At 42.1% G+C, this 25,417-nt stretch overlaps 1 protein-coding gene across 20 annotated transcripts in view; it reads left to right on the plus strand.

Moving 5' to 3' along the window:
• Positions 1-25,417, plus strand: part of SIPA1L1 (signal induced proliferation associated 1 like 1) — a 375,082-nt gene that overhangs the window by 284,973 nt on the left and 64,692 nt on the right. For all 20 annotated transcript variants that reach the window (XM_077909830.1, XM_077909833.1, XM_077909838.1 and 17 more), the window contains 3 exons: positions 8,416-8,989; positions 9,619-9,893; positions 17,865-18,134. In XM_077909830.1, the coding sequence (XP_077765956.1) occupies positions 8,416-8,989; positions 9,619-9,893; positions 17,865-18,134 (1,119 nt within the window). The remainder of the gene's footprint in view (positions 1-8,415; positions 8,990-9,618; positions 9,894-17,864; positions 18,135-25,417) is intronic.

Consider the following 25,417-nt stretch of genomic DNA (forward strand, 5'->3'; position numbering starts at 1 on the left):
AGAGACAGAGAGAGAGGGAGCACATAAGTAGGCAGAGCAGCAGGTAGAGGGAGAGGGAGGAGCAGGCTCCCTGCCCAGCGAGGAGCCCAACATGGAGCTCAATCCCAGGACTCTAGGATCATGGCCTGAGCCGAAGGCAGACATTTAACTGAGCCACCCAGGTGTCCTGGTATTGGGTAGTTTAGATTGTAATATACTAAATCTGGTTCCAGATTTAGTGGAACCACCAGGACTTGGCCCCTTCACTGGTTCTAGAGCCTAGCCCCTCACAAGGTCTGTGAAGCATGGATCTGTACTGCCCTTGCTGCTGACACACAAGCTATCCCAGAACTCTAGGCTAAGAGGTGGAAACTCTAACAAAAGAGACCTGGATCTGCAGCCTCTTAGAATATGGTCTCTGGAAGCTGCTTTATTTAGGTATAAAATGACAGACTAAGTGCAGAACTTTTAACTGGGAGGGATGGCTATTGCATTCAGAAAATACCCCAAGCAATTGAAACATCCTCTGTACTGGATTCATGCAAAGGAGTTCATACAACTTTGATAGAAAGCTAATCCCTTTTTGATTGGTCATTATGAAGTTTGGGAGTAGAAAGCTATACAGTTTGTTTTACAGAGAGATTCTGTCTAAATAAAATGCTGTTCAACAGAAATGTAATGTAAGCCATATATTTTATATTTTTGATAGCCATATTTTTAAAATAACAAGAAATAGGTAAAATTAATTTTAGCAGTATGTTTTTGACCCAATAATACATTTTATTTACCTGCTGTATCCAAATCTTATTATTTCAAAAGGTGATTTTTAAGTTTTAAAGATTATTGACCTATTTTACTTATTTTGGGACTAAGATTTTGAAATCTGGAGTATGCTTTAGACTTGGAGCTCATCAAGATGCTTGATTTTCATTGGAAATAACCTGTGTTTAGATTTCAGAGAATTTGCAACTGGCAAAGTAGATTCATATGCTCAGAATGTTCCAAACATGCTTTTTCAAAGCTTTGGAATAACTGAATTGTCACTTTTAAAATTATAATGTGATTTAATATTCCTTGGTCATTTAAAAAAAAAAAAAAAACCCTTGGTCATAATTTGGAGTGCTCAGTAGCCTACATGTGGCCAGTGCAAGTCTAAATAGAGTAATCAGGAGGAAATATCTCTTAACCTTCTTCAACACTTTGCTAGATGAGGAATTGATGTCTGTCTTACTCTTTAAACCCCACCCCTTACTTCAGTCTTGAAAATCATGCTTTTTGTAGTCTCTTTTATTTTATTTATTTACTTACTTATTTATTTATTTGGGAGAGAAAGAGAGTGAGCATAAGTAGGGAGAGTAGTGGGTTGGGGAGAGAAGCAGGTTTCCTCCTCAACAGGGAGCCTGACATGGGGCTTGATCCCATGACTCTGATATCACCACCCAAGCCAAAGGCAGATGTTTAACCAACTGAGTCACCCAGGCACCCCTACTGTCTCTCTTATTTTTAATCTGTTGCCTGAAGAGCCCATCTTCTTAATCCCACCATGCGATATGATGTTGGACCCTTTATGGGAGGACACTGAACACCCCAGTTCAGGCCACGTGAGCTAGCCTGGGATTTCCTAGTTGCCAAACTTGTTTGAAGACCCAACATGCAGTTAAATTCACATATAAACTGTGAATTTGGGCCTTTTTTAAAATCCAAGAGAACGTATCAATTTGTAACGTCAAATCACAAGAAACTAAAGTAGTGATCTTTTCTTCTTGTAAACTTGTGGTGTATTAATTGTTCTCATGTTTCCTGGGGTGTGTGGTAATGTTAGGAGATGTTTAAAGTCCCTGAAAAGATAAGGCAACTCTCTTGTAGTTAATGCATGGGGGAAAGTGTGTAAAGGGGATTCGTGTTCTCGTGAAAATAAACCTATTATGGGGGGCCAAGGTGGCTCAGTCGTTTAAGCAGCTGACTCTTGACTTCAGCTCAGGTCATGATCTCAGGGCCCGGGGATCAAGCCCTGTGTTGGGCTCCACACTCAGCGAGAAGTCAGCTTGAGGATTCTTTTTCTTCCTCTCTGTCTGTCCCTCCCCTGGTGCATGTGTGTGCACACACTCTTTCTCCTATAATCTTTAGAAAAAAAACAAAAAGAAGGGACACCTGGGTGGCTCAGCATTTGAGTGTCTGCCTTCTGCTCAGGTCATGGTCCCAGGGTCCTGGATCAAGTCCCACATCAGGCTCCCTGTAGGGAGCCTGCTTCTCCCTCTGCCTATGTCTCTGCCCCTGTCTGTGTGTCTCTCATGAATAAATAAATAAAATCCTTTTAAAAAAAAAAGAAAAATATATTATGAAGCAGAATAGAAAATTTATATCAATTTTAAGATAAAACATAAGTGTTTCAAAGAGTTTCCGTACCTGTGAGTTTTTCTCCTACCCCAGCCACTCCCCAAACTACTAGGGATATGAATTTATGGGCCTCTTTTATTAGAGGTACTTTGGTAGAAAAGCTTAGAACTGCACTGATTTATAATAAATTCGATTTAAATGTAATTTAACTATATCCCTCAAAGAGTTAGTAATTCAGATACTTTTTATCATGGAAAATCTCATTTCAAACTTTCTCCCCTGAGAACATTCACATTTATTTATTGACATCTATCTGGTGCCTGTAATGAGGAAAGTGCAAAAGTTGTTTCCTCAAAGGAGCTTCTTGCTGTAATCGGGTAGAAAAGTGTAGGGTCAGTACAGGTTAAAGAAGTTACAGGGAACATTTAACTGAGAAAATGGGGTTTGGCGTGTTTTAAAGCACAGATGGATGAAATTCGGTGGGAGAAAGAGAAATAATTCTGGGAGTGGCCAGCATTATACAGAAGTTTAGACACAGGAAGGAAGGTGGAAGGTATAGTGAAAAGGCTGCTGTTGTAGATGGGGTTACCAGGCAGCAGAGGCCCTTGGAATGCTAGGCCATCTAGTAGCATGGTATAAATAGAGTTTTAAGGAAATACACCCAGTGTCACCATGTAAGATCTTTTGTATGCAAAAAGGCAAATTTGGAGCTTATTGTTGTTCATTTATTTTTTGCCAGTTTTTTTACAGCCTTTATTGTATATGTGCTAGGCATTATTCTAGGTCCTGGGATGCAGCAGGTGAACAAAGAGAAAAATCCCTGTGGTAGATGTAAAGAAGAGGTCCTGAAATAGTGGGTGTTATTTCCCTGAATACTGAAAAGTTTGTAACAGGAAAAACTGACTATTTCAAACTAATTCCAGAGGTCAGTTAACTTTGAACAGTAGACAGAGCCAAGAACTCAGAAATTAATCACTAACTCTGTACTATGCCCATACCTGATGAGAGAATCCTCCAGTTTCTTCATTTTATTAGGTATCATTACACTGAGCTTAATTGTCTGGTCCCGGTTGATAGAGCAGATTAAAAACAACAAATCAAAAAGATGAGGAACTATTCAGTGGCAAGGATATGCTGAAAACATCAATAAGTGATTACTGATAAGAGAAATGCAGAAAAACTCTTCACGTCAATGATACAAAGCCAATCAATAAGCATAGCAGTCTGGGGTCATTTAGTTTGGGAGCAAAGGACCAGATATACTTCATTCACACCTCAGGGCCTCACTCTGTAAAAACTCAGTGTAAAATTTTTTTCAACATTTTTTAGCAACCAGTGAATTAGGAGATCTAGGCATTGATCTTCAGAGAAGGCAGATATCACAAAAAGAGACAAACGTGTCTCATAATGGAAGGACACAACCCCACTTATGAATTAGTCTTGTTCCCTACCTCCCCCAGCATGCTGAACCTGAGTCTAACCAAACTTCTTGGAGAAGCCAGTTTACAGGAAATACAAAAGACAGAAGAACATGCCTGTATTCAGCAAAATTCAGATACCCCGCAACAAACAGCCCAATTTCCTCAACACATAAATGCAAGAAGTAAAAGGGAAAGTGAAAGAAGTGGAGAAGAATTAACAGAATAAAAAAAAAATTAAGATATGATTAATTGAAATATGTGGGTCTTATTTGGATCCATTTTAGATAAAAAGACTTAAAATTTTAGGACCTCTTCAACAACTGAAAATTGGAACATTGACTCACTATCTGACAAAATTGAAGAATTACTGTTAATTTTAAAACTAGTATAATAATAGGTGGTTATAATAATAACCTGAGTCTTCAGGTGTTAAACTGTGGTCAGTAACTACATTTAGAAAGGTAGAAATGTATGTTTCTCCTCTCAGAAAGATTTTCATATTCAGAGGTTAAAATATAATGAATGTTGAAAGGAGGTAGTATGATATAGTGCAGAAAGCACTTGGAACCAGACCAGATTGTTAAACCTCTCAGATCTTAAATTTCCTTTTTCTGCAGTGAATGGTTGCTTGACATCTACTTAAAATCCCATAAGTAAAGTATCTGGTGTAGGCTGGGACTGTGGTGTGTGCATATGAAATGTGCATGCCCTTCTCTTCTTGATTAAAAATAAATAAATATGCAAGCTTCAGCTAGGAAGAAAAAATCCAAGTGGGTCAAGTGGTAGACATTTCTTTTAGAAAGACTCTTCTAGGCCTAATCAGCATCCTTATTGTCCAGTGTAGCTGACCTTTTTTAAGAAAAAAATCTGAATATGTTACTCCCGCTGCTCAAAGCCATTTTGGAGAGGTTCAGACACTCTAGCGTACAGTCTACTGCATAAGGTCCTTTGGGTCTGGCCTTCCCACTCTGAGCCTCCACTGGGGCCTCTGCCAATTCTCCTCCCCACCCCTACCCCTGGAGCTGTGTGGAACTACTTACAGTTCCCAGAACATACTGTGCTCTGCCCCTCTTCTCTGCACATGCTGCTGCTCTCCAAGCAGGAATGCCTCGTCTTACACACCTCTGCCCCTCCTTCAGCAGATGAATTCCTGCTTTTCTTTGGGAGGGCTCCCCTGACCTCCCAGGTCTAGGTAAATTGCCTTTCCAAAGTGTTTCCAGTAGCGCTCCACACCTCCCACAAGAGCACTCCGACTTCTGTATGTAGCCCTGCTAGACTTGGAGCTTCTGGAGGGCTGAGCCTCTGACAGTTCATCCTCGATCCTCAGCATGAGCACAGTGCCCGACACATAGGAGGTGCTCAGGGAGCATCAGTGAGTGAATATTATTAGAATTCCAGAGCCCCCCAGAGAGGGAATGATGGGCACACATTTATTTCTTCTGCCACTGATCTTTCCTGTCCTTTGCCCAGGTCTGCTTTCTGAGTAAGCTCTCCAAGCTGGCAGTGTGATCCAGCTCCGAGAAAGGGAAAATTTCCCTCTACCATTCTGATGCTGAAGCCCCCTCCTCTAAATTTGGGGTTGGAATTGTTTATTGCCATTTCCATGGTGGTTCAGAAATTCAAACATCATCACCTTCTCACTTTTTTCCATTGAGACTTCTGTTCAGATGTCTCCGGAACAGTCTCATGTATCAACTTGAAATTGGCTTTCAGTGTCGAGATCTGCTACTTTATCTAATGTCTTCTATGCCAGCAAATGCTACAAAGCCCAGCTTAATTGGGGTCTCTTCAGCTGTGTGACACTTGCGGGTCGTACCTTTTTGCAAGCCCCTCAAGAGTTTAAAAATGTTCCTTCAAAAGGAATAATGTGGTACTATCTTAGAGCACTCTGCTGGCCATCTGCAAGTTCAGATTCCAGTCCAGGCTCTCTATATCAGGCTTTGGGCAAATCACTTTACTTCTCAGAGTCTGTTTCCTGGAGAAGTGAAGATTTCTTACCAGCCATTCAAATGGAAGTTCAAGGCTATGCCATCCATCAGTAAAACAGAACATCTTCCTAGTCTTAAATAGTACTCTCAAGATTTGGGGGACAGGATATCTTTTTGTGTTAAAATGAACTCCGATATTCCTCAGGAAAATGCAAAATCAAGATGACTTTTTAAGATGAAACTCAAGATTTTATTGGCAGAGTTTGAGGAACACTGAATTCACCATGTTCTCTTCCAGTGCTTTCTGTAATTGCTTCAGCCTCTGAGCTTCTGTCTGTGGGATAACTCTCTGCAGTGGAACATCCAATCCTGAGCACTGCTGAGTACATGAGGCATGGCTATGATTGTAAGGAATGTATTATTTCTAAGGTGATACCATATTGCATATGAGGCTAACACAACTGTGTCCAAGCAGGAGCCCTTCTGAATCTGCTTTTACAAATAGCAAGAACCATTTATAATTAACACATCTTAAGTATCTATATATAGCAAACTGAAGTTCTAGAAAGGCTTCTTATGAGGCAAAAATATTTTTTCTTCTGAGCTGCAGGCAGGCCTTATTATCAGGAGTTTGGAATCTGTGGCATCTAAATCCATGAGCTTTTAACCTTGTAGAAAACCTTGAAGTTAGATTAACCCAAAGCAAGACCTTTCATTTGAAAAAAACATCCCAGGGCATCATCCTCCTCATCTTCTGCAAGGGTTCTATTTCTAATGATGCAAAACTGATTTTAGCATCTGTATCATTTACCTCTCTACTGATGAATCATTGATAATTATATGTTAGGGTTTCAGTTCTTTCCCTCATAGCTCATTCTAGAGGCTTCTAATTATCATTGGGTTTTCAATATATGTTTGTCTAAAGTTCTAACAGTTAATAAATAGATCTGTAGAAAGCCAGGGTGTTTAAGGGGCAAGTGGATAGATGGTGCTCCTACTGGCACCCCCTGGTAAGCATTTTCCTCTCATTTGAAAGAAGACTACAGCTGGTTCTTGAGAAAGGATAACAATTTGAAGTGAAATTAGCAAGAGAAGGAATTGCCAATTTAAAAATGGGTGTTTCTGGATCCTTATAGGATTCTTCTTTAGAAAAGCTGGAATATCTGGATTTTAACATCTTTTGCTTGATTTTTTTTTAAACGATCAAATTAAAATTATACAGCTGTCAGCATTCAAGCCAGACAGACAGCTCACAATAGACAAGAAGAATTGCCTTTCTAATACTGGTGTAATTAGGCTTCTGTGAATTCTCCTCTCCAGTTAGAAAGTGGAGTTTTGCTTGCCACCTTTCTTGGTCATGAAGCCAACTAGATAGCCTTTTTTTTTTTTTTTTTTTTTAATAAATTTGTGAAAACCAACCAATAGGCCATTCCATAGCATCTTCAGACAAAATAGGTAACTTTTGTCCTGGGTTTCCTGATTTTTATTCATGTATCCTATTTTCCTGAGAAATAATCCTTTTTTGAAAACCAAGGCTAAGTATCTTAAACCCTTCCAAAAACAAAACAGAACAAAAAATAGTAATGATATAGAGCTCATCAGTTTATTTGAAAGATATATACACTCTCTGATTATGATTTTTCCATTCTGGAAATTCAGAAAAAGCATTTTGTATTACTTCCCTAATACTTAGTACAATGCATAATGGACTGACTTTTAAAATAATTATATAATTTGAAAAGATGGACATTCAGTCTGTTAAAAACATCATTTCCAGCCCTCTCAAACTTCACTAAGGTCCTAGAATGTGGTCTTAGAACATGACAGAAAACTTACACAACCTTTCTGTTTCCATTTAACTTTTGTTGTTACTGTTTTAGGAAAAACATGATTTTTTTTCCTTTTTGAGATTAAAAATAACAGGTTATTACAGATGCTCGTAAGATCCTTATCTTAGTCCCAGTTTTAGCAATATTATGCAGGAAAAGTGACTGTGGCAAGCTTTCTCAAATCAATCTTGCTTAAAGGAATAGGAAAAGGAAACTATTTCCTCACAGAAAAATTGTCAGAATCATATACCAAAGGTAGAGAATGTGGACCAAAGAATAGCTCAGTCTAAAAATTTGATTTTAAAGCACTGTTGCTATTACTTAAAAATCATAATCATTTTAATATTGCAATTACAATTTTTATTTTAAAATTATGCTTTTTGGTCTGGTTGCATAGGCCAACAAATAGTGATTTGTTTAATTTAAAAAAAAATCCATTGCTTTTATGTCATGCATCTTTGGATATTTTCATTATAAGCTGTGTGCACATAGACATTATATCTAAAATGGAGACTACAATTGTGTTCTTAGAAAATCTGTTCTAAAAGGTTATGCTGATTATAGTAACCCCTGCTTAGAAATAATCAGTAGGTATTTAAAGGTAGAATATTACAGTACACTTTTTTTTTTTTCATGAAGTATGGTTAGTTTACCATCCATTAATGAGAGGAAAGTTTTTACTGTAAGCTTTTTGGGTTTTTTAAGACTAGAAAAAATTTAATGTTCTATAAATCCTAAATGTGGTTGAATGAAAAGGTGTGCTCATGTTAAATAGAAATATATATTATTTCTTGTGGGACAGTGATAGTTCTTTTCCTCCTGAGGTATGCCTTTTTCTTGGAGCAGGTGTTATTTTATTCTCATGTTGTGAGACCAAGAAGGACTGACGCTCCTCTTTTTGCCCTTTGCTTTGTCTCTTAGTGTGGCCGTCACCAGGTCCAGAGACGTGCCTTCCTTTGGACCTCCCATCCCCAAAGGGGTCACTTTCCCTAAGTCAAATGTGTTCAGGGACTTCCTTCTGGCCAAAGTGATTAATGCAGAAAATGCTGCTCATAAATCAGAAAAGTTTCGGGCCATGGCAACTCGGACACGCCAGGAATACCTGAAAGATCTGGCAGAAAAGAATGTCACCAACACCCCTATTGACCCATCTGGCAAGTTCCCATTCATCTCTCTGGCCTCCAAGAAGAAGGAGAAGTCTAAGCCATATCCAGGAGCTGAGCTCAGCAGCATGGGAGCCATTGTGTGGGCTGTCCGGGCCAAAGACTACAACAAGGCCATGGAAATAGACTGCCTGTTAGGGGTCTCCAACGAGTTCATCGTTCTCATCGAGCAGGAAACAAAGAGTGTGGTTTTCAACTGTTCCTGCAGAGACGTGATAGGGTGGACCTCAACTGACGCCAGCCTCAAAGTCTTCTATGAGCGAGGAGAATGTGTTTCGGTGGAGAGTTTAATTAATAGTGAGGATATCAAAGAGATTGTGAAAAGGTTGCAGGTGAGTCTTTTCCTTCCACTTACCCAGTTTCCCTTTCCTAAAGCTTTCAGAACAGACTTTAGAAGCAAGTTACGAAATGGGTGCTGTTTTGTCGGCTCCTCTGAAAACTCCCTTGATGGTATGAAGCAAGCGGAGTCTACGTGACACTCATTCTCCATCATTTTTCAGAAGGAAAAGTAGAACCAGTGGGAGAAGACACATTTGCTGTGCTTTTGTGTTGGAGACCATTTGCATGTGACCTGATCCCACTGCCTTGATGGCTGGTGAGGTAGCCCAGCCAGTCTGCTTTAGCTGTTGAGAGGAATTGTTCGATCGAGCATCTGCTGCCTCGAATTTTTTAAGGGCGAAGCAAGTAGCAGAATACAGCCTCTGTTGGCTGCCAGCTCCCTGTAGGTCTCTGTTAGAGGCTTCCTTGTAAGCTCACTGAAGCCATTGAGTTCTTTGGATGCAACAAGTATGTTCTTTTTGGCCTAATGAATGGGGGTTAGTGAAGGGGAAGTAACCAGACGCTCTTCAGCTGGCAGCAGGGTATTCAGAAATAACCCTGCCTGCGGTGTTTTTCCAGTTCCCTGTCCGCCACTTAACACCCTCTGGCATTAAACCATGATACCTTTTGTTTCCTTGTCCAGTTTGTGTCAAAAGGTTGTGAATCGGTGGAGATGACTCTGCGAAGGAATGGGCTAGGGCAGCTTGGCTTCCATGTCAACTATGAGGGCATCGTGGCAGATGTAGAGCCCTACGGCTACGCCTGGCAGGCGGGGCTGAGGCAGGGCAGCCGGCTGGTAGAGATCTGCAAGGTGGCCGTGGCCACCCTGAGCCACGAGCAGATGATTGATCTCCTGAGAACATCCGTCACAGTCAAGGTCGTCATCATCCCCCCTCACGATGACTGCACCCCACGGAGGTAGGTCTGAGTTGGCAGCTGTGAACCTGGGCATCCGAGGCCGGGTTTGCACACCATGTAGAACGCCTTCCACTGGGCCGGGGGGTAGTGAATCGTGCCAGGTTACATGTGGTGCTCCAAGTTCCATCTGTGGAAAGTCTGACTCGGGACTTAGCTCCCTCTTCGTTTCTTCGTTGTGGCAGCAGCAGCTGGAAAGAGTGAGTGACTTGGACCATCCCCAGGATTTACATCTGTGGGTTTCTAAACTTGCCATTACAGATAGAGAAGGCCAGTAATAGCCATCTTAAGTATCTTGTGCCAGTACCTAAGAAACAGTGAGTGCTTAATATTAGGAGACACTCAGCAACACAGACTGTCAGGCTTCTTTCTTTTATGTTCCATGACACTCTTATTCCTTTTTCTTTCCAAAATTCAGAGTGCTGTTTTGACCTCTCCTCTCTGTCTGGAGCCCTGGACGTGACTTAGCAAGCATTTTCTTAACTGCATCTGTGTGTGTTAGGAATTGGCTTCACATGAGCTGGTCCTGCTCGTGATGGTTTGGCTGTTTGGTCCCCAGCCTTTTCGCCAAGGGAAGTCCAGGAGCTCCTGTCCCTCCTAGCTCCTGCCAAGCCAGCAGCACTCTTGAAAATTTAATTTCTCGGTCTCTGGGGAGGTTTCTTGATGGAACAAATTTAATCAACTGTTTCTTTTCTCCTTTGGGCATGTCCATGCTATTTTTACTAGGTATTTTGTTCCCCCCAATAAGTTAATTTGCTTTCAGCCCATTATTTTCCAAGAGTTTCTCTTAAGCTTTGGCAGTTAATTCTTAGGCCTTCTAAAGCCAAGACAACATCCTTAACCTGGTTTCTCCCCCCTAAAAACATGACTTGTCCTACACCTGAGCTCTCACAGATTCATGAACAGTCGATGGTAGATTGTGTAAATAGTTACAGTGGGTTATTTGTGTCCTTTATAAAGTAAGCAGCAATGACAATCTACATGTACTTCAGTTCATCAGACCACCTGTTGCAGACCAGATTGCGCTTGAGGTAGTGTTTCTGAACATTGCTGACTGCCTAGACAGCCCAGAGATGAGGTGCCTCTGTCAGAATATTGTGGACTCCCTTTGTCTAATAGCTTAAACACACATATCCTGCCTTAGTTAACCAGGTGTTTTCTGGTTTCCTGAAGTGCATTACCATTAATGTTTAGGCATTCTGCTGAACTGGGATTCAGGAATGACTCTGGAGGCGGGTCATATAGGTAGTTAGGTCCTTATGACACTCCCCAGCTGCTCTGCACTCATCTTCTGTCTCTTGACCTCTCCTTCACATCATCTACTTGATTGCTTCTAAATAGGCAGCTCTAAACTGGAGAATATAACCAAGCTTTGTAACTTGTCAACCTTAATTACACACAGTACAGAATAAAGACACTGGTCTAAGGACTAAAGGTCCGAGTGAGTCTATGGATAGTGTAGTGCCATCTAGTCTGCTCAGAAGCCTTTCCCCAGTCTTCTAGGCTCCCCAGCTTGTATGGGGTGGGGAGAGAAGGAATAGGTGCCCATGAGTGTTTGTGATGAATGGATGGGGCAACATTACCAACATTGAATTGTGTGTGGTTGTTCCTGGAAAGATGGGTTGGGAGGCCTGGCCCTGGATAGATAGATCTGTGGTAGGAGGTAGTTTATCTATAGCAATATACTAAGCCAGATATGTATGCTGTGTTGTGTTGGTAAAAACAACTAACATTTGCTGGAAATTTAATTTGCCAGGTCCTAGAAAAGACACTTTTACATGGATTCGGACATTTAATCCTTATAACAACCTTATGAGGTGTGTTAATATTATTTCTGTTTTAAGGAAACCAAGACTCAGATTAGTCATGAACTTTTCAAGCTTACCTGGCAAATTTAGATCTCACTTAGAATCCAAGCTCTTAACTACATCTTTGTATGCTTGGGGCACAAATCCTTCTTTTTTATTTTTTTATTATTATTATTTTTTTAATTTATGTAGCATAAGCAGGGATCTGCTGGTATGTTGGCTTTCTATTGAAGAAAAGAAGCTAGATTTGTAGCATTTGATGATTCCCAAGATGTAAATACTGCTTCTGTGGTCGACTTCTCGCTACCAGCATGACACCACTGTACTCAGAGTTGGGATAGATGCCCATGGTCGGCTCTTTGCAAGGCAAGACAGGCTGGCCCCTGCACACCCCTGAATAAATGAGCTATATTTGTTTCATCTTCTAGCAGTGCTGCTGAGACACTGATTGCCAATTTCCTGGCCAGTAGAGCTGGTAGTGACAGGACAGGAAGGTGTTAGGAACCTGCCCTCTTTAGGGTGTAGAATGGGAGATTGGGATGAAGGATCAGTGCACCGTACAGCCCCATGCCTGGGAAGCACACCATGTGCCTTTCACACTACGGCTTCCATGGATTCCCTCCGAAAAGCCAGTTACACCTTCTGGGCAGGTGTGAAATGGTGCCATGGATGCCTTAGGGGGACTGGAAGCCCTGCTTTTCCCTTCACTCCTTTAGAAACAACTTCAAAGGAACAGTTGAAGTATTAACACCTTGCTGTAATTTTCAACAAAATAAGATAATGCTCTTCTGTCACTTTTCTCTCCTCCACACTTCACACTCCCACTGCTGTTTTCCTAGCAACTGATTACTCTGTTCTTTGACTAGTCACTCTCTTTGTCAGCTGTTACTGCAGCTCCAGCGGGGGGGAATAGGCATCCTCTGGATCCCCTGTCCCACGGCCCCTCAGCCACCTGCTGCTCCAGGTGGCCAGGATCCTGATGGGTCACACGCGCCTGGCGTGCTGACCCTATGTAGCTACAAACACCCGTGTGTGTTCACATGGGAGAGTCCACAGTTTTGAAAAGGGAGGCTTTTTGTTTTACTGAAAACAGTTTAACAGTAAAGTGGGGCTTCAGTAATACAAAAATAAAATAGGACTCTTTCCATATTTCTAGGACATAAGCAGATCCTCTATGAATTGTATTCATACTAAAGTTGTTTTTAAGAGAAGCAAGGACAGGGGAAGTAAAGTAAAGTTCCTGAACCCCTGCTGTGTATTGGGCATTAAAAAAAAAGTCTTCCATTTCCACTAAAACAATGAGAAGAGGGTTTGGAGAGGTTCCATCACTGCCTACCCATCAAGTGGGACCAGTGAAGACGTAACTTGCTGCAAGCAGTCCTGCAGAAGGGATTCAGTGTTTATTCACGCCTCTACCAGAAAGTTTCCCAGGGGATGAAATGTCAGACATCAGGAGGGGCCCCTCACCCCCACCCGATCCTGACTCTGGAGTGCTGGAGCCCGTGACCTGTGGTTGTCTGTTGGTGCCTGTGATCTCCGAATCCTCAGCAGCCATTCTCTTGGCAAGATGAAAAACAGCCTGCTAGAGATTTCACCCACATGAAATCATGATGTTCTGAGTGGTGTTGCACAGGAGTGGTGGACCTTTATTCTGTAGAGGGCCACTAGCCTACAGCTTTTGAAGAAAGCAATCAAGGACCATTCAAGAGGAAGAGCTAAAAACAAACAAGTTACATAAAAGGACCAAATCACTTTTTACGTAGGACGGATCACAGAGTTTTGTCTTCATTTTAAAGCAAGTATTCAAAATGCAAAAGCATACTGCTTTGGAGCAGGAAAGGCTGTGAGAGATCATCTGGTTCAGATCTCTCATTTTTCAGGCAAAGAGCTTTGGTGCAAAGAGGTTAAGTATTTTTTCCAAACCCAAATCACATGACCTGAGGGACCTAGCTGTCCTCAGACATCAGACTACTGATTTAAGAGTCCATTGTTGAGATGATCTGTTGGGTATGCTGTACAATGGTTTTTTCTTTTTCTTTCTTTCTTTCTTTCTTTCTTTCTTTCTTTCTTTCTTTCTTTCTTTCTTTCTTTCTTTCTTTCTTTTTCTTTCTTTTCTTTCTTTTCTTTCCTTTTTATGATAGTCACACAGAGAGAGAGAGAGAGAGGCAAAGACACAGGCAGAGGGAGAAGCAGGCTCCATGCACCGGGCGCCCGACATGGGATTCGATCCCGGGTCTCCAGGATCGCACCCTGGGCCAAAGGCAGGCGCTAAACCGCTGCGCCACCCAGGGATCCCTACAATGGTTTTTCTATCTGTATTCTTAGTGTTGAAAGGTTGAGAGTAATGGGTAATCAGAAGCCAAAGGAGAAAGAAAGAATAAAAAGACCGAGAAAAAGAGTAGGGAGGAGGAGTAGCTTTTCAACCAGCCGGGTTTCAACATGGTGCCATGTGTCTTGTAGGCCTGAAATACTGAAATTGTAATTGCTGTCGCCCATCACTCTCTAAAGAATGTTAAGTTTTCCATTTTGTTGCAGACTGTGCCCTGAGTGAAATGAGTGGTCCCTGGAAGTGGAGAAGTCTGGGGATTTGGAGTAGATGTATTCTTCAGTTAGTGATTAAAATGAGATTAAGTTAGATTTAAATAATCTAATTTCCACATAGATTAATTCTGGGAGTTCAGATCCTGGCTCTGCCACTTCCTGGCCTTACAGTCTCTGGTGGATTACTCTCTCCAGGCCTCCATTCCCTCACATCTAAGAGAGTGGGGATAATGATAGTGCCTACTCTAGACCTGCTGCGGCGCTGCCAGATTAGCGTCTGGCCTGTTGTCAGCGTTCACTGCTGTTCAACATCACACCTACTTGAATGACGTAATAAAAATCCTTCTATGAATTTTCCTGTGTGTCACTAAAAGCCAGCTTTTATCTTTGTTCTTCAGTGTACAACTGACTTCTTGATTCCACATATCCTTCTTATATTTTCAGAGATAGTAAGTGATGGGAAGCTAGCAAGTGGTCTGTCCCATCGTGGATGGCAGTTAGACATGGCGAGTTGGCCAAGGTTTAGCATTGTGGATCTGCTGTTTTTCTTTTCTGTGAATGAGTCTTCTCTCCCTGCTGCTCTCCCTTATCATAATGCATCCCGTTATCATCGACTGTGCAGGAAGTTTCTAGCCCCACGTTAGAGGTGGTGGAAATGAAATACAGATTAAGAAAAGACAAAATTTTTGGCTACTGGAGTCTTCTAACCGATTTTACCATGAAATGTTATGTAGCTTAAAAGACTATTTCAAAGAGTTTTTTGAACTAGAAGAGACTTCAGTGATTACCAATTCCAAATCTTTCATTTCCCAAAGAAGCTAAGGCCCCAGAGATGAAAGCAGCTTGTCTGTTACATAATACATTAGATTTGTTTATATTATCATTAGTTACTTATTACCATCTGCCATGATGCAGTATGGACATGAAGCAGCCTGTGCCTGTAAAGGTGCATGTACGGGTACCACGGAGTTAAAGCCAACGGGAGAATCTGTTGGGGGGGGGGCAGGGAGGGGGTTGTGGATGTGGTGAAGAGAAAACATGACCTGTTGGGACATTTTTGAAAAGTTTTTGCCCTTGGGGATCCCTGGGTGGCTCAGCAGTTTAGCATCTGCCTTCGGCCCAGGGCATGATCCTGGAGTCCCGGGATCAAGTCCTGTGTCAGGCTCCTTGCATGGAGCCTGCTTCTCCCTCTGCCTGTGTCTCTGCCTCTCTCTCTCTCTCTCTCTCTCTCGAATAAAGAAATAAAACCTTAAAAAAAAAAAAGTGCCCAAAATAGATGAAAATAATGTTCTGAATATGTGCTGGTTGCTAGCACCCAACAGAAAGAAGGTGTGTGTGTGTGTTGTGTGTATGTGTATAAATGCTGTAGAAATGATATGATTCATTTAATTTACAAGTTAAAACAGACCACTGCTGAAGTGAAGCAAGAGCTAGTCCTGATTTTGAGGTGGAAGGAAATTTTCCCATGGATTTTTGCAAGTTTTTATTATTGCCCCTTTTGCACGCTGTAGCATTCTTGCATTATATTTATAGACCCAGAGCACAACTGACTGTATAATATGCCATATTTGGTCAGAAATGGAAGACTTCAAGCCATACTACAGTAATATCTCTATTAAGAACCAAAAAAGTATTGCAGCTTTTTTGTCGGAACTATCAGAATCAAAACTAAAAATTATGTCAAAGCTTGAGGTGACATTCCTTCCTTCCTATCAGAGGAAAGGTTTATTACATAAGAAGTCATTATCTGCCAGAAGTCATGTCAGATGTGCCATAAAGCAGTGTTTTGCACACTGCAGGTTGTAACTCCTAAATAGATCATGAAATTCATTTAGGAAGCTGCATTCAGTGTGTTTCTTTAATGAAATGGACTAACAGAGAATATAGTAGAATAAAAGGATGTGTGTGTGTGTGTGTGTGTGTGTGTGTATTTGTGGCTGGGCTGCATCACAGTGTAATATGTATCTCTTACTAGGCTCATGGTCCCAAATGTTTGAAAGCCACTGTCATTAAAACTTCTAAGGGGTACAGTGGAGCCTTGGGCAGAGGATCAGATTAAGGTTAACTTAGGCTTTTAGGGAATCAGGAATGGTAAGAAAACTCTAAGAAAAGGTGCCTGTTGGATACTGAGGCTGAGACTGAGCAGGCAAGGATCCCAGCAAATACACGTGCCTCAGAAGCAGCCCTTCTGAAAACCCATGTCTCTCGTGGAGGTGTGGGAGAGGGCACGTTGCAGCGTACACGTTAGAAATGCCAGGAGTCCTACCTGACACACTGGTGCCTTCCACTGTGCTTATTCTCCCACCAACACAAGCCCATTTCCCAAATCAAGACCCAAGCTTTGGACCTGTACTCTGTGTGCAGTCAGGAGCCACAAGTCACCTGTGGCTAAGGGGTCATTGTCATGTGGCTAGTCCGAAGTGAGAAGTGCTATACATGTAAAAGACACACCAAATTTAGATGAGTGTACATCACCTAATCACTAATTTTTTTATATTGATTTATTGATTACATGTTCAAACAGTAGTGTCTTAGATATATTCACCCGTTCCCTTTTACTTTTTTCATGTGGCTGCTAGCTTGCACTGTCTCTATGGACAGTACTGTGTGGACTCTCCTTCCTCTCTAAAAGTGTTTTAGAATCACTTTTAACCCTTCCTTTACCAGTCCCCCCACCCGCTGCTCAGTCTTTGAAATTCCTTTAAGCAAAAAAGTCATTTTCTTGCTTAGTAATGAAAACCAAGTACACAGTTTGAGTTAATGCTTTATTGGGCATAGGTTTTTCTCAGTAATTTGTCCATCAGTCAAGTTTATAATAGACTGAGCCTTGGTTGTTTGGGTAAAGGAAGTGGAGAGTAAGTTCCACATATCTTAAGGTTTGGGGGTTGGGACAGTAGCACCAAGAAAGGGGGGTAAAGCAACAGAGGACATTTGGGGCATCAGTTTCACTCAGGCTGCTACGTGGGGTCAGCCCAGCTATGGGAGCTGTTTGCTGGTGGGGGGAGGGGGATCTGATTTCATATTATGCTTTGTTCCCTGGTGATAGGATAATTGCAGAATTTCTATAATTGGCTTTTTGTTTTCTCCTCCTGAGCTAAATTTGGCTCTCAATTTGGATTTCAGAATTTATCACCACTTAAATTTTTTTTTTTTTTTTTTACCACTTAATTTTTTGACTATTAAGATTCCAAACAAATTCAATACCTTTTTAGGTCCCCAGTCATGACACTAAATGAAGGATGTGTAAAGCTGACTGCCTGCTTCCTCTGAGGCCCAGTCTTAGGGTTCTGCTGGCCTGTGGCCCACCCTCCTCAGGCCTCAGTACTGACTCTGCCCTTATCTGTCCCCCCCCACCCACCAGGGTGACTGTGAATCTCACTGCTTTTTTCAAGACTCCATATCTCAGATGCTTTAGTTGAGACTGAGCAAGAGAAAATATACCAGTATAGTACTTCCTGGGGTTCTGGTTTTTGAAAGGACAGTAATTACAGGGCCCAATGATTAAAAGACAGTTTGAAACAAAGGATGATGTGTTTGATCCATTTTAACTGTTAATGAGAAACAGTGTGGTTCCACCCACAAGAAAAAGCAATATTAATTTTTCTTCTTTCTGTGCCCCTGATAGGAGTTGCTCTGAAACCTACCGCATGCCAGTGATGGAATACAAGATGAATGAAGGGGTATCATATGAATTCAAGTTTCCCTTCCGAAATAATAACAAATGGCAGAGGAATGCCAACAAGGGGTCTCATTCGCCTCAAGTCCCCTCGCAGGTGCAGAGTCCCATGACCTCGAGGCTGAATGCTGGGAAAGGAGATGGGAAGATGCCTCCTCCAGAAAGAGCTGCCAACATCCCTCGAAGCATCTCCAGTGACGGACGCCCACTGGAGAGGCGGTGAGTGTGCCTTTAAAGGTTTGCTCTGAATCTCGGCCCCAGATTTAAAGAGCACCAGACCCACAAGCACTAGCTTTACATTGTCCCATATTTTCCTAGAAATCAGGAATTGTGAGGTGCCTGGGTGGCTCAGTTAAGCATCTAATTCTTTATTTCAGCTCAAGTCACAATCTCAGGGTTGTAAGATTGAGCCCCATGTCAGCTCCACAGTGGGTATGGAGCCTGCTTAAGTTTCTCTCTCTCTCTCTCTTCCTGCCTCCTCCTCCCTACCCCCCCAAAAAAAAGAAAAAGGGAAAAAAAAAAGAAATCAGGAACTGAAACAGAAACAGGTGCATGCCCTAGTGGCTTTCAAAGCATGGTATCATTCTAAAGCCATAAGGATGCATGAGGACACATTCCAGCAAAGCATTCAGCTCTAAGTTGGTGGTATTTGTGCTTTGTACTTTCATTTCTGTGTGATAGCAACAGAAACCATCACGGCACACTTAATGATTTACGTGGGTTAGAACTTGGCAGACTCATTGAGGGGACATTGACCATATTATCATCTTTGACAATCTTCGTCTTTTGGGGAGAAGTGATACAATAGTAGCAAAAGAATGCAGGGTTTTTTTATTATATTTGTGTCACTTTCTTAATAAAGATTATTAAAAATTTTAAATAATGATACTGTAAATTACCTATGCTAATGAAGGATACAGTTTAATTCAATAAGCTGATAGTCGCCCACTAGAAGCCAACTTCTTTCTGTTCACCGCCCTTTCCTCAGCACTTCTGCTTGTCTTGATCACATCTCAGACCAAAATGTGAGTCTAGTTCAAGTGAACAACAGGAAACGGGGCACCAAAGAAAGTGGGCCCCAGCTATGCTCAAATAAGTCTTTGACTGGTTCAGATTGGGAGCAGAAAGCTGGAGGTTTTAAAAACTACACTGATGTCTCTTACCTTAGTTTAACTTTTGAACTGTTGCATAAGACATTGTCACTTAACTAGCTCAGAAATATTAGGATATCAGATAGAAATAATTTATGGGCAACAACATCAAAAAACGAGTTGTCTTTCTAAACTTCCTCGCTTAATCCTAGAGATCTACTTACAGAGCTTTCTTATTTTATCTCAATAAAAGACTACTCTCCCCAAGTGGCTGCTTTCCCATCTGGACTCCTCTTGTTTTCATCATTTTTGAGGAGGAAAAACATCCAAGAGATCTCTGAATAAACTCTTTGTTCTCCACATTCCAAACTTGGCTTTCCCCGAGGTGTGTGTATGAACTGGAATTCATGATTTGGCCCACATTTGGAAAGATGAACCCTAGGAAATCATTGTTTAGACAAGGACCTTCTTAGTGCTATTTTCTTTCTCTTCTGAGACAGTCATCAGACTTTTACAAGTTAAATTGTTTTGTGTTGTTTTCTCTATACAGTATTCCGTATAATAAAAGAACAGGATATATTTTGATTCTGTGTTGAATTTAATTTCTGCAACAGAAACTAAAGCCTGAAAAAAATAAAAAAAATAACTAAAGCCTGTTGCTGGACATCCTGACTTCAAAAGTGGGAATATTTTTTTGTAGTTAACTATCATCTTATAATGCAAGCAGCTTTTTAGTGCTAGAGAATACATCAGCTCCATTATTTCCAGATGGAGCTCTTTGAGTTCCAGAGGTGATTTCTGGAGGTACGTGACTTGTGTCTGCCGTTCCATCTTCACCACCACCCAGTCCCCCACCCCTGGGGAGAAGGAATTTGAGTGCTCCCCCTATAAGACCATAGGAGCAGCCCTAGGACTGTTGGAGCTTTACAATGAAAGTGGCAGAGCGAGGCTAATAGTGGTTTTCGGAGAAATTTAACCTCAGTTCCCTCTAAGACTGAGTTTCAGGTATTCTTTAAGACACTGGAGGAATACTTCAGCTCTTATGGTGGAGGCTTAGGTGGCTTATAAAATCTCAGTTCTACATACAGAGGGTATGTGGGTTATTTGGCTCATCTTCCTTTTGAAATATGTGGTAATTGGATATTCTTCCTCTGTGAAAACTTAAGCATTCAATTTCCTATTCCCATCATTGCTCACTTTTAGGAATACATTACATATTTCTTTTTAATTTTTAACTTGGAGTCACAAATAGAAGGTAATACTTGAGAAATTTTGTTTTGTTACTGTTTCGAGGATATTTAGATACAAAATAGACTCATGCCATTCATCAGGAATGCTTCTGAGTCCTCCATGAATCCTCAGATTCAGATATTTACCTGGGAGTATAATTTTCTCTATGAAATATAATAAAATATAACTGGAAAGCATCCCCTTCATGGTGTTACTGAGAACAGAACACCTTACTGAAATGGGTAAGAGAGGCCCCTGGCTGCCAGGCTCTCTTCGCCCATTCGGCCTTCCCCTTCCTACCAGTCCTGCCCTAGGTGCCATTTGCATATGTACCTGTGGAGTCTATAAAGTGTGACTCCTTTCAGATGAATCGCAAATGGTCAAAATAAATGGCAGGATCTGCTACACCTTAAATCTTCCTTTACCAATAATGGCATGAGCCTAATCCTGGATTAAAGTACTGCCTTTATGCCTTTACATAAGTTTCATTCCATTTATTTTCCTCCCCCACGTTAGGCAAGTTGTATTTAACTATAGAGAAACCAGCTGTATTTAAGTTGAAGCCAGCAGCTCTCTCAAGTGTGCCCTGCCTAGATTGCTACACAAATCTGCCTGATTCATTCACCCTGGCTGCTTCCACCACGGTTCACTGTAGATAACACCACCAGTTTACTGCTTGTAGAAGCATAGTTTTTCTTGCATTTTTATGCAAGATCCCAGACTTAAAGGTCATTAGAAAGAATTAAAAAAAAATACTTGTGGAACAGATTTTCCTTTTTCCTTTAATACCAAGGGCATGATTTATATAACATACCAAAATGTGTTGGTGTTTGAAGTTTCTAAGAAGAATTATTTCACTGAATTGTGTTCTGGATACATTGTTTAGAGAAACTGATGAGGTAAAAACAGAGGATTCATTTGCTATCTAAATAGACTAAAGTCTAATTCTCTTTGGCTTACATATGTGAGCATTATGCTCTCCAGGTGGCCTTTTGAGTACAGAATTTTACAGTATTTATGGGGAGTAGTATTTATGAACAGAATAAATATTTATTCAACAAAAATAGGTAATAAGACACAATCACTATTTTAGCCTCAAATTTATCTCCAGTGTAAGGGTAGGAATGGAATTAAAATATCTGCTGTTCATTGAACTTCTCACATCACTGTGTAGGGTTTTTTAAAATTTTTATATATTTATTAGAGCACACAAGTGGGGGTTGGGGGTCGGGACTGAGGGAGAGGAAGAAACAGACTCCCCACTGAGCAGGAAGCCTGACCCAGGGCTCGGTCCCAGGACCCCAGGATCATAACCTGGGCTGAAGGCAAACACTTAACTGACTGAGCCACCCAGGTGCCCCCACATGACTATGTTTAAACATAGTGTGGGATCAGCCATGAAGCCCTGATCTGTGTTAACATGCTCAGAAAAGTTTAGGTATTTCAGGGGCTTTGCCAAACAACAGGCATCTTAGCGTAAGAAATTTTCCTTTCTCTCTCTCTCTCTTTTTTTTAAGTTGAAGCATCACCAGCCTTTATGCAGATATTTGCTGTTGGATCTTAACCACCATTGGTACTTTTAAGTCTTACCTGGATGCCACTATCCCCGCTTCCCTGCTGCTTATAGCTCCGAGCAGCTGGGGGAGCACCTCCCCACAGGAGGTTAAGGCTGGCTGCATGTGCAGCCTGGCAGAGAGCATGACAGTCATATGTCTGTTTAGTTTATAAGGAGATGATCTCTAAGATTTCAGCAGTCCCATACCAATCTTCACTGTCATTTTCTGCTTCGGCATAAAGCAAGCAGCCACTTAATCCCTCCTCCTCCTCCTCTGTTAAGGAAGTCAGCTGTGGTTAGAAGTTTCAGGGCTTGCACATTCCAGATGCTCTCCACCTGGATCATAGTTTTTTAGCATGACTTGAGGACCCTTAAATCCTAGAACTTTAGAGCTTCACTGGAATCGCTCCGGTTACAGCTAAAGCCACTGGATGTGATGGTCTTCAGTGATTCTGACCCCATTCGCCGCTCGCTCCTTCAGGACTCCTTTCCCTGTCCTCTGAAACTTTACTCCTGGTGCTTTTTGGTCAGCTCTTTGCACCTGTCTCCTCGACACCACCCCCTCAATTTTGTGTTCTCTGTGGCTCCCTTATCACTTTTTCTTTTAATCCGATACCATGCAGTGTCTTGGGGGAGCTCGCTTATCTCAGCAACGTCCGCCGTCACCGTGTGCAGTTCCGTAATGGTGCATATCTGCCTTGACCTCCTTTGTGCTTTCCATATCCATTTGCCTGACACCGCTCCGAGTCTGCCCCGAGAGTCATGCGAGTCTCCTCCTCACAAGCCCGAGTGGACTGCTCCTCTGTCCCCTCTCCTTCCTCCCGTGTCACCCCCCACGGCGAAGGGCCGGCTCCCCGAGTGTCCAGGGCAGCGCCAGGATTCATTGGCAACTTCCTCTCCACCCTCCTCCCCGTCCCCACAGCCGTCTAGTGAGGAGCCCCAAACTGCTTTGAGTTCCTGGTTTTCCAGCCTCCTCCCTGTCATGGCCATGGGGGCTGTCGGGTCACGCTAGGATTTTTCGGGCACGGCAGCTCTCCCCCACCTCTGTGCTGCGTAGCGCGGGGCAGGCTGATGACAGTGGAGGCGCCCCTCACCGCCGCCCTCTGCACGAGTCCGCCTCCCCGGGGGTGCCCACTTCCCACCTGCCACCCCAGGTCCAGCCCCGTGAAGGACTCTGTTGCCAGGTTTTCTCTCCTTGATGCCTTATGCGCGTGGCCCTACGCGGTCTGCCCGTCCATTCCTTGTTTCCGCAGCTAACAACTGGTGCTCGCAGAATTTATTATAGTTGACCCTTGAGCAACACAGGTTGGGACTGTGCGGGTCCACTTACATGCGGGGTTTTTTTCAATAAATACAGTGCAGTACTGCAAAATGTATCTTCTCTTAAAACTCTTTATCTGCTTACTTTATTGTAAGAATATAGTATATAATATATACAATATGTATCATATGTGTTAATCCACTGCTTATGTTATCAGTAAGGCTCCAGGTTGACAGGAGCTTATTAGTAAAGTTTGGGGACAATTGAGAGTTATACATGTATTTTCACCTGTGGGTATGGGGGGGGCGGTTAGTACCCCTCAGACTCACATGGTTCAAGGGTCAACTGTATATTTCATTTTAATCTTATTTGTCAGTTTTTCCAACTCTAGCCTGTCTTATTTATCATTGTATCCCCAAGGATCAGCTATAAATTCTGGCATTGTCATAGGTCCACCATCAGTTTTTTAAAACCTTATTTAGTAATTAAACCAATAAGCAAAAGAACTAAAAGAAGCAGGAACCGAAGTAAATCACTTCAGGAGAAAATAAATCCTTTTTTATTTTTAATTTTTTTTTTACTTTATTATGGTATAATATACATAACCTAAAACTTCCCACTTTAACAGTTTTTGAGTGAGGGGTTCTGTGGCACTGTGTACAGTCACCCCACCATCCATCTCCAGAACCTTTCACCTAGCTGAACAGAAACTGTCCCCATGAAACAGCCCCTTCCCGTACCCTCCCCGCCCCTGGTCACCGCCATTCTACTTTACATCTCTATGAATTTGACTACGTACGTAAGTAGAATCATAAAATATTTGTCTTTTTAGGACTGGTTATTTCGCTTTAACATAGTGCCTTTGGTTTCATCTGCATTGGAATTTCCTGTCTTAGTAGTGGCAGCTATAGCAAAACTCCATTGGCCAGGCAGCTTAAACAGCAGTTGTTTGTTTCGGAAAGTTCTGCAGCTGGGAATGCCAAGATCAAGGCTCCAGCAGATCCAGTTCTTGATGAGGACCCTCTTCTGGCTTGCAGACAGCAACCTTCTTACTATACCCTCACATGGCTGAGAGAGGGAAGCTCTGGTTTCTCTTTTTCTCCTTACAAGGATATACATAATCCCATTGTGGATCATGACCTTACTTACCTAAGACTAATCACCCTCAAAGGCCCTCCTCCTGATATCATTACAATGAGGATTAGGGCTTCAACACATACATTTAGTGGTGGTGGTGGTTTAGGGGGGACACACATTCAGTCCATTCACACTTCCTTTCAAAGGCTGAATAATACTACATTCTGTGTAGATACCACATTTTGTTTATCCATTCACCCTTCAGTGCACACTTGATCAATCAGTTCATTTTTATAAAAATTAAAAGATCAGTAAAAATGAAGACTCAGTAGTCTGACAAAGCTGTAGAATTAAAGCTGGATTCAAGTAGAAGTCCTTGATTTTTGTTGGCTAAGTTTCGAATGCTCCTGTTTTAAAAGTACATTGAGTAAAGCTGTCTCACACTGACTCAAAGTGAAATGTGAGTTGTTCTTGATTGAATTTCCTATAAAAGCTTTCAGTTTAGAGGAAACTTGAATTATGGTATTGTATTTATCGGCCAAGATGAGGAGGAAAAGCAGAGGGCCATACTTGACTTAAACTCACTGGTCTCTTAAGGCTCCTTTTCCTGCAGCTCTCCAAAGGAGCTGACATACTGTGGCATCCACACTGGGATTAGAGTTAGATGGTGTGCAGGCTCACATGTTCAGATTATACTGCAGTGATGTTTCCTATGTAAGTATTCAGGAAATGTGCACAGTGCTTGAGTTCCTCATACCCTGCCCCCGTTCCCTTTCCTTTATGCACTCCAGAAGGACGTAGGGAATGAGATCAGAATGTTCCAGTGTGGCCCCCCAGCTCAGGCTCTCCAAGTGCTCAGAAGTTACTCTCTGGGCCAGCTAAGTAGCTGTCGTGCATCCAGCCCAGACAGATGTTCCCACAGGGCTTCCACCCTACAGAGGTTCCAGGAGCACAGAGGCTTTGGTTCACATTCTGGCCCTACCACTTAGAAGCCATGTGGGAAGTTCCTTGTCCCCTCTGTACCTCAGGGTGCCAACAATCCAGTGAGCACCAGCCCCATCCCCTAGAGTTCATATGAAGATTGATTAAGGGAGTAGGGTGACCCTGTACCTGATCTGAACTTTAGGACAGGCCTGCCACATGTTGAGACTTAGAAAATGGTGCTTGCTCTTTGTCATTTTGTAGAGGCTCTTCCAGACACAGCTTCATGGAGGGGAAACAGATCATGTTCGGGGGGCTGGGGGGGCGCCTCTCAGGCTGTGGTGGCACTGCCAGCCTGGCCTGGTGA

Source organism: Canis aureus, chromosome 9 (genome assembly GCF_053574225.1).
Source record: "Canis aureus isolate CA01 chromosome 9, VMU_Caureus_v.1.0, whole genome shotgun sequence".
Lineage (NCBI taxonomy): Eukaryota > Metazoa > Chordata > Mammalia > Carnivora > Canidae > Canis > Canis aureus.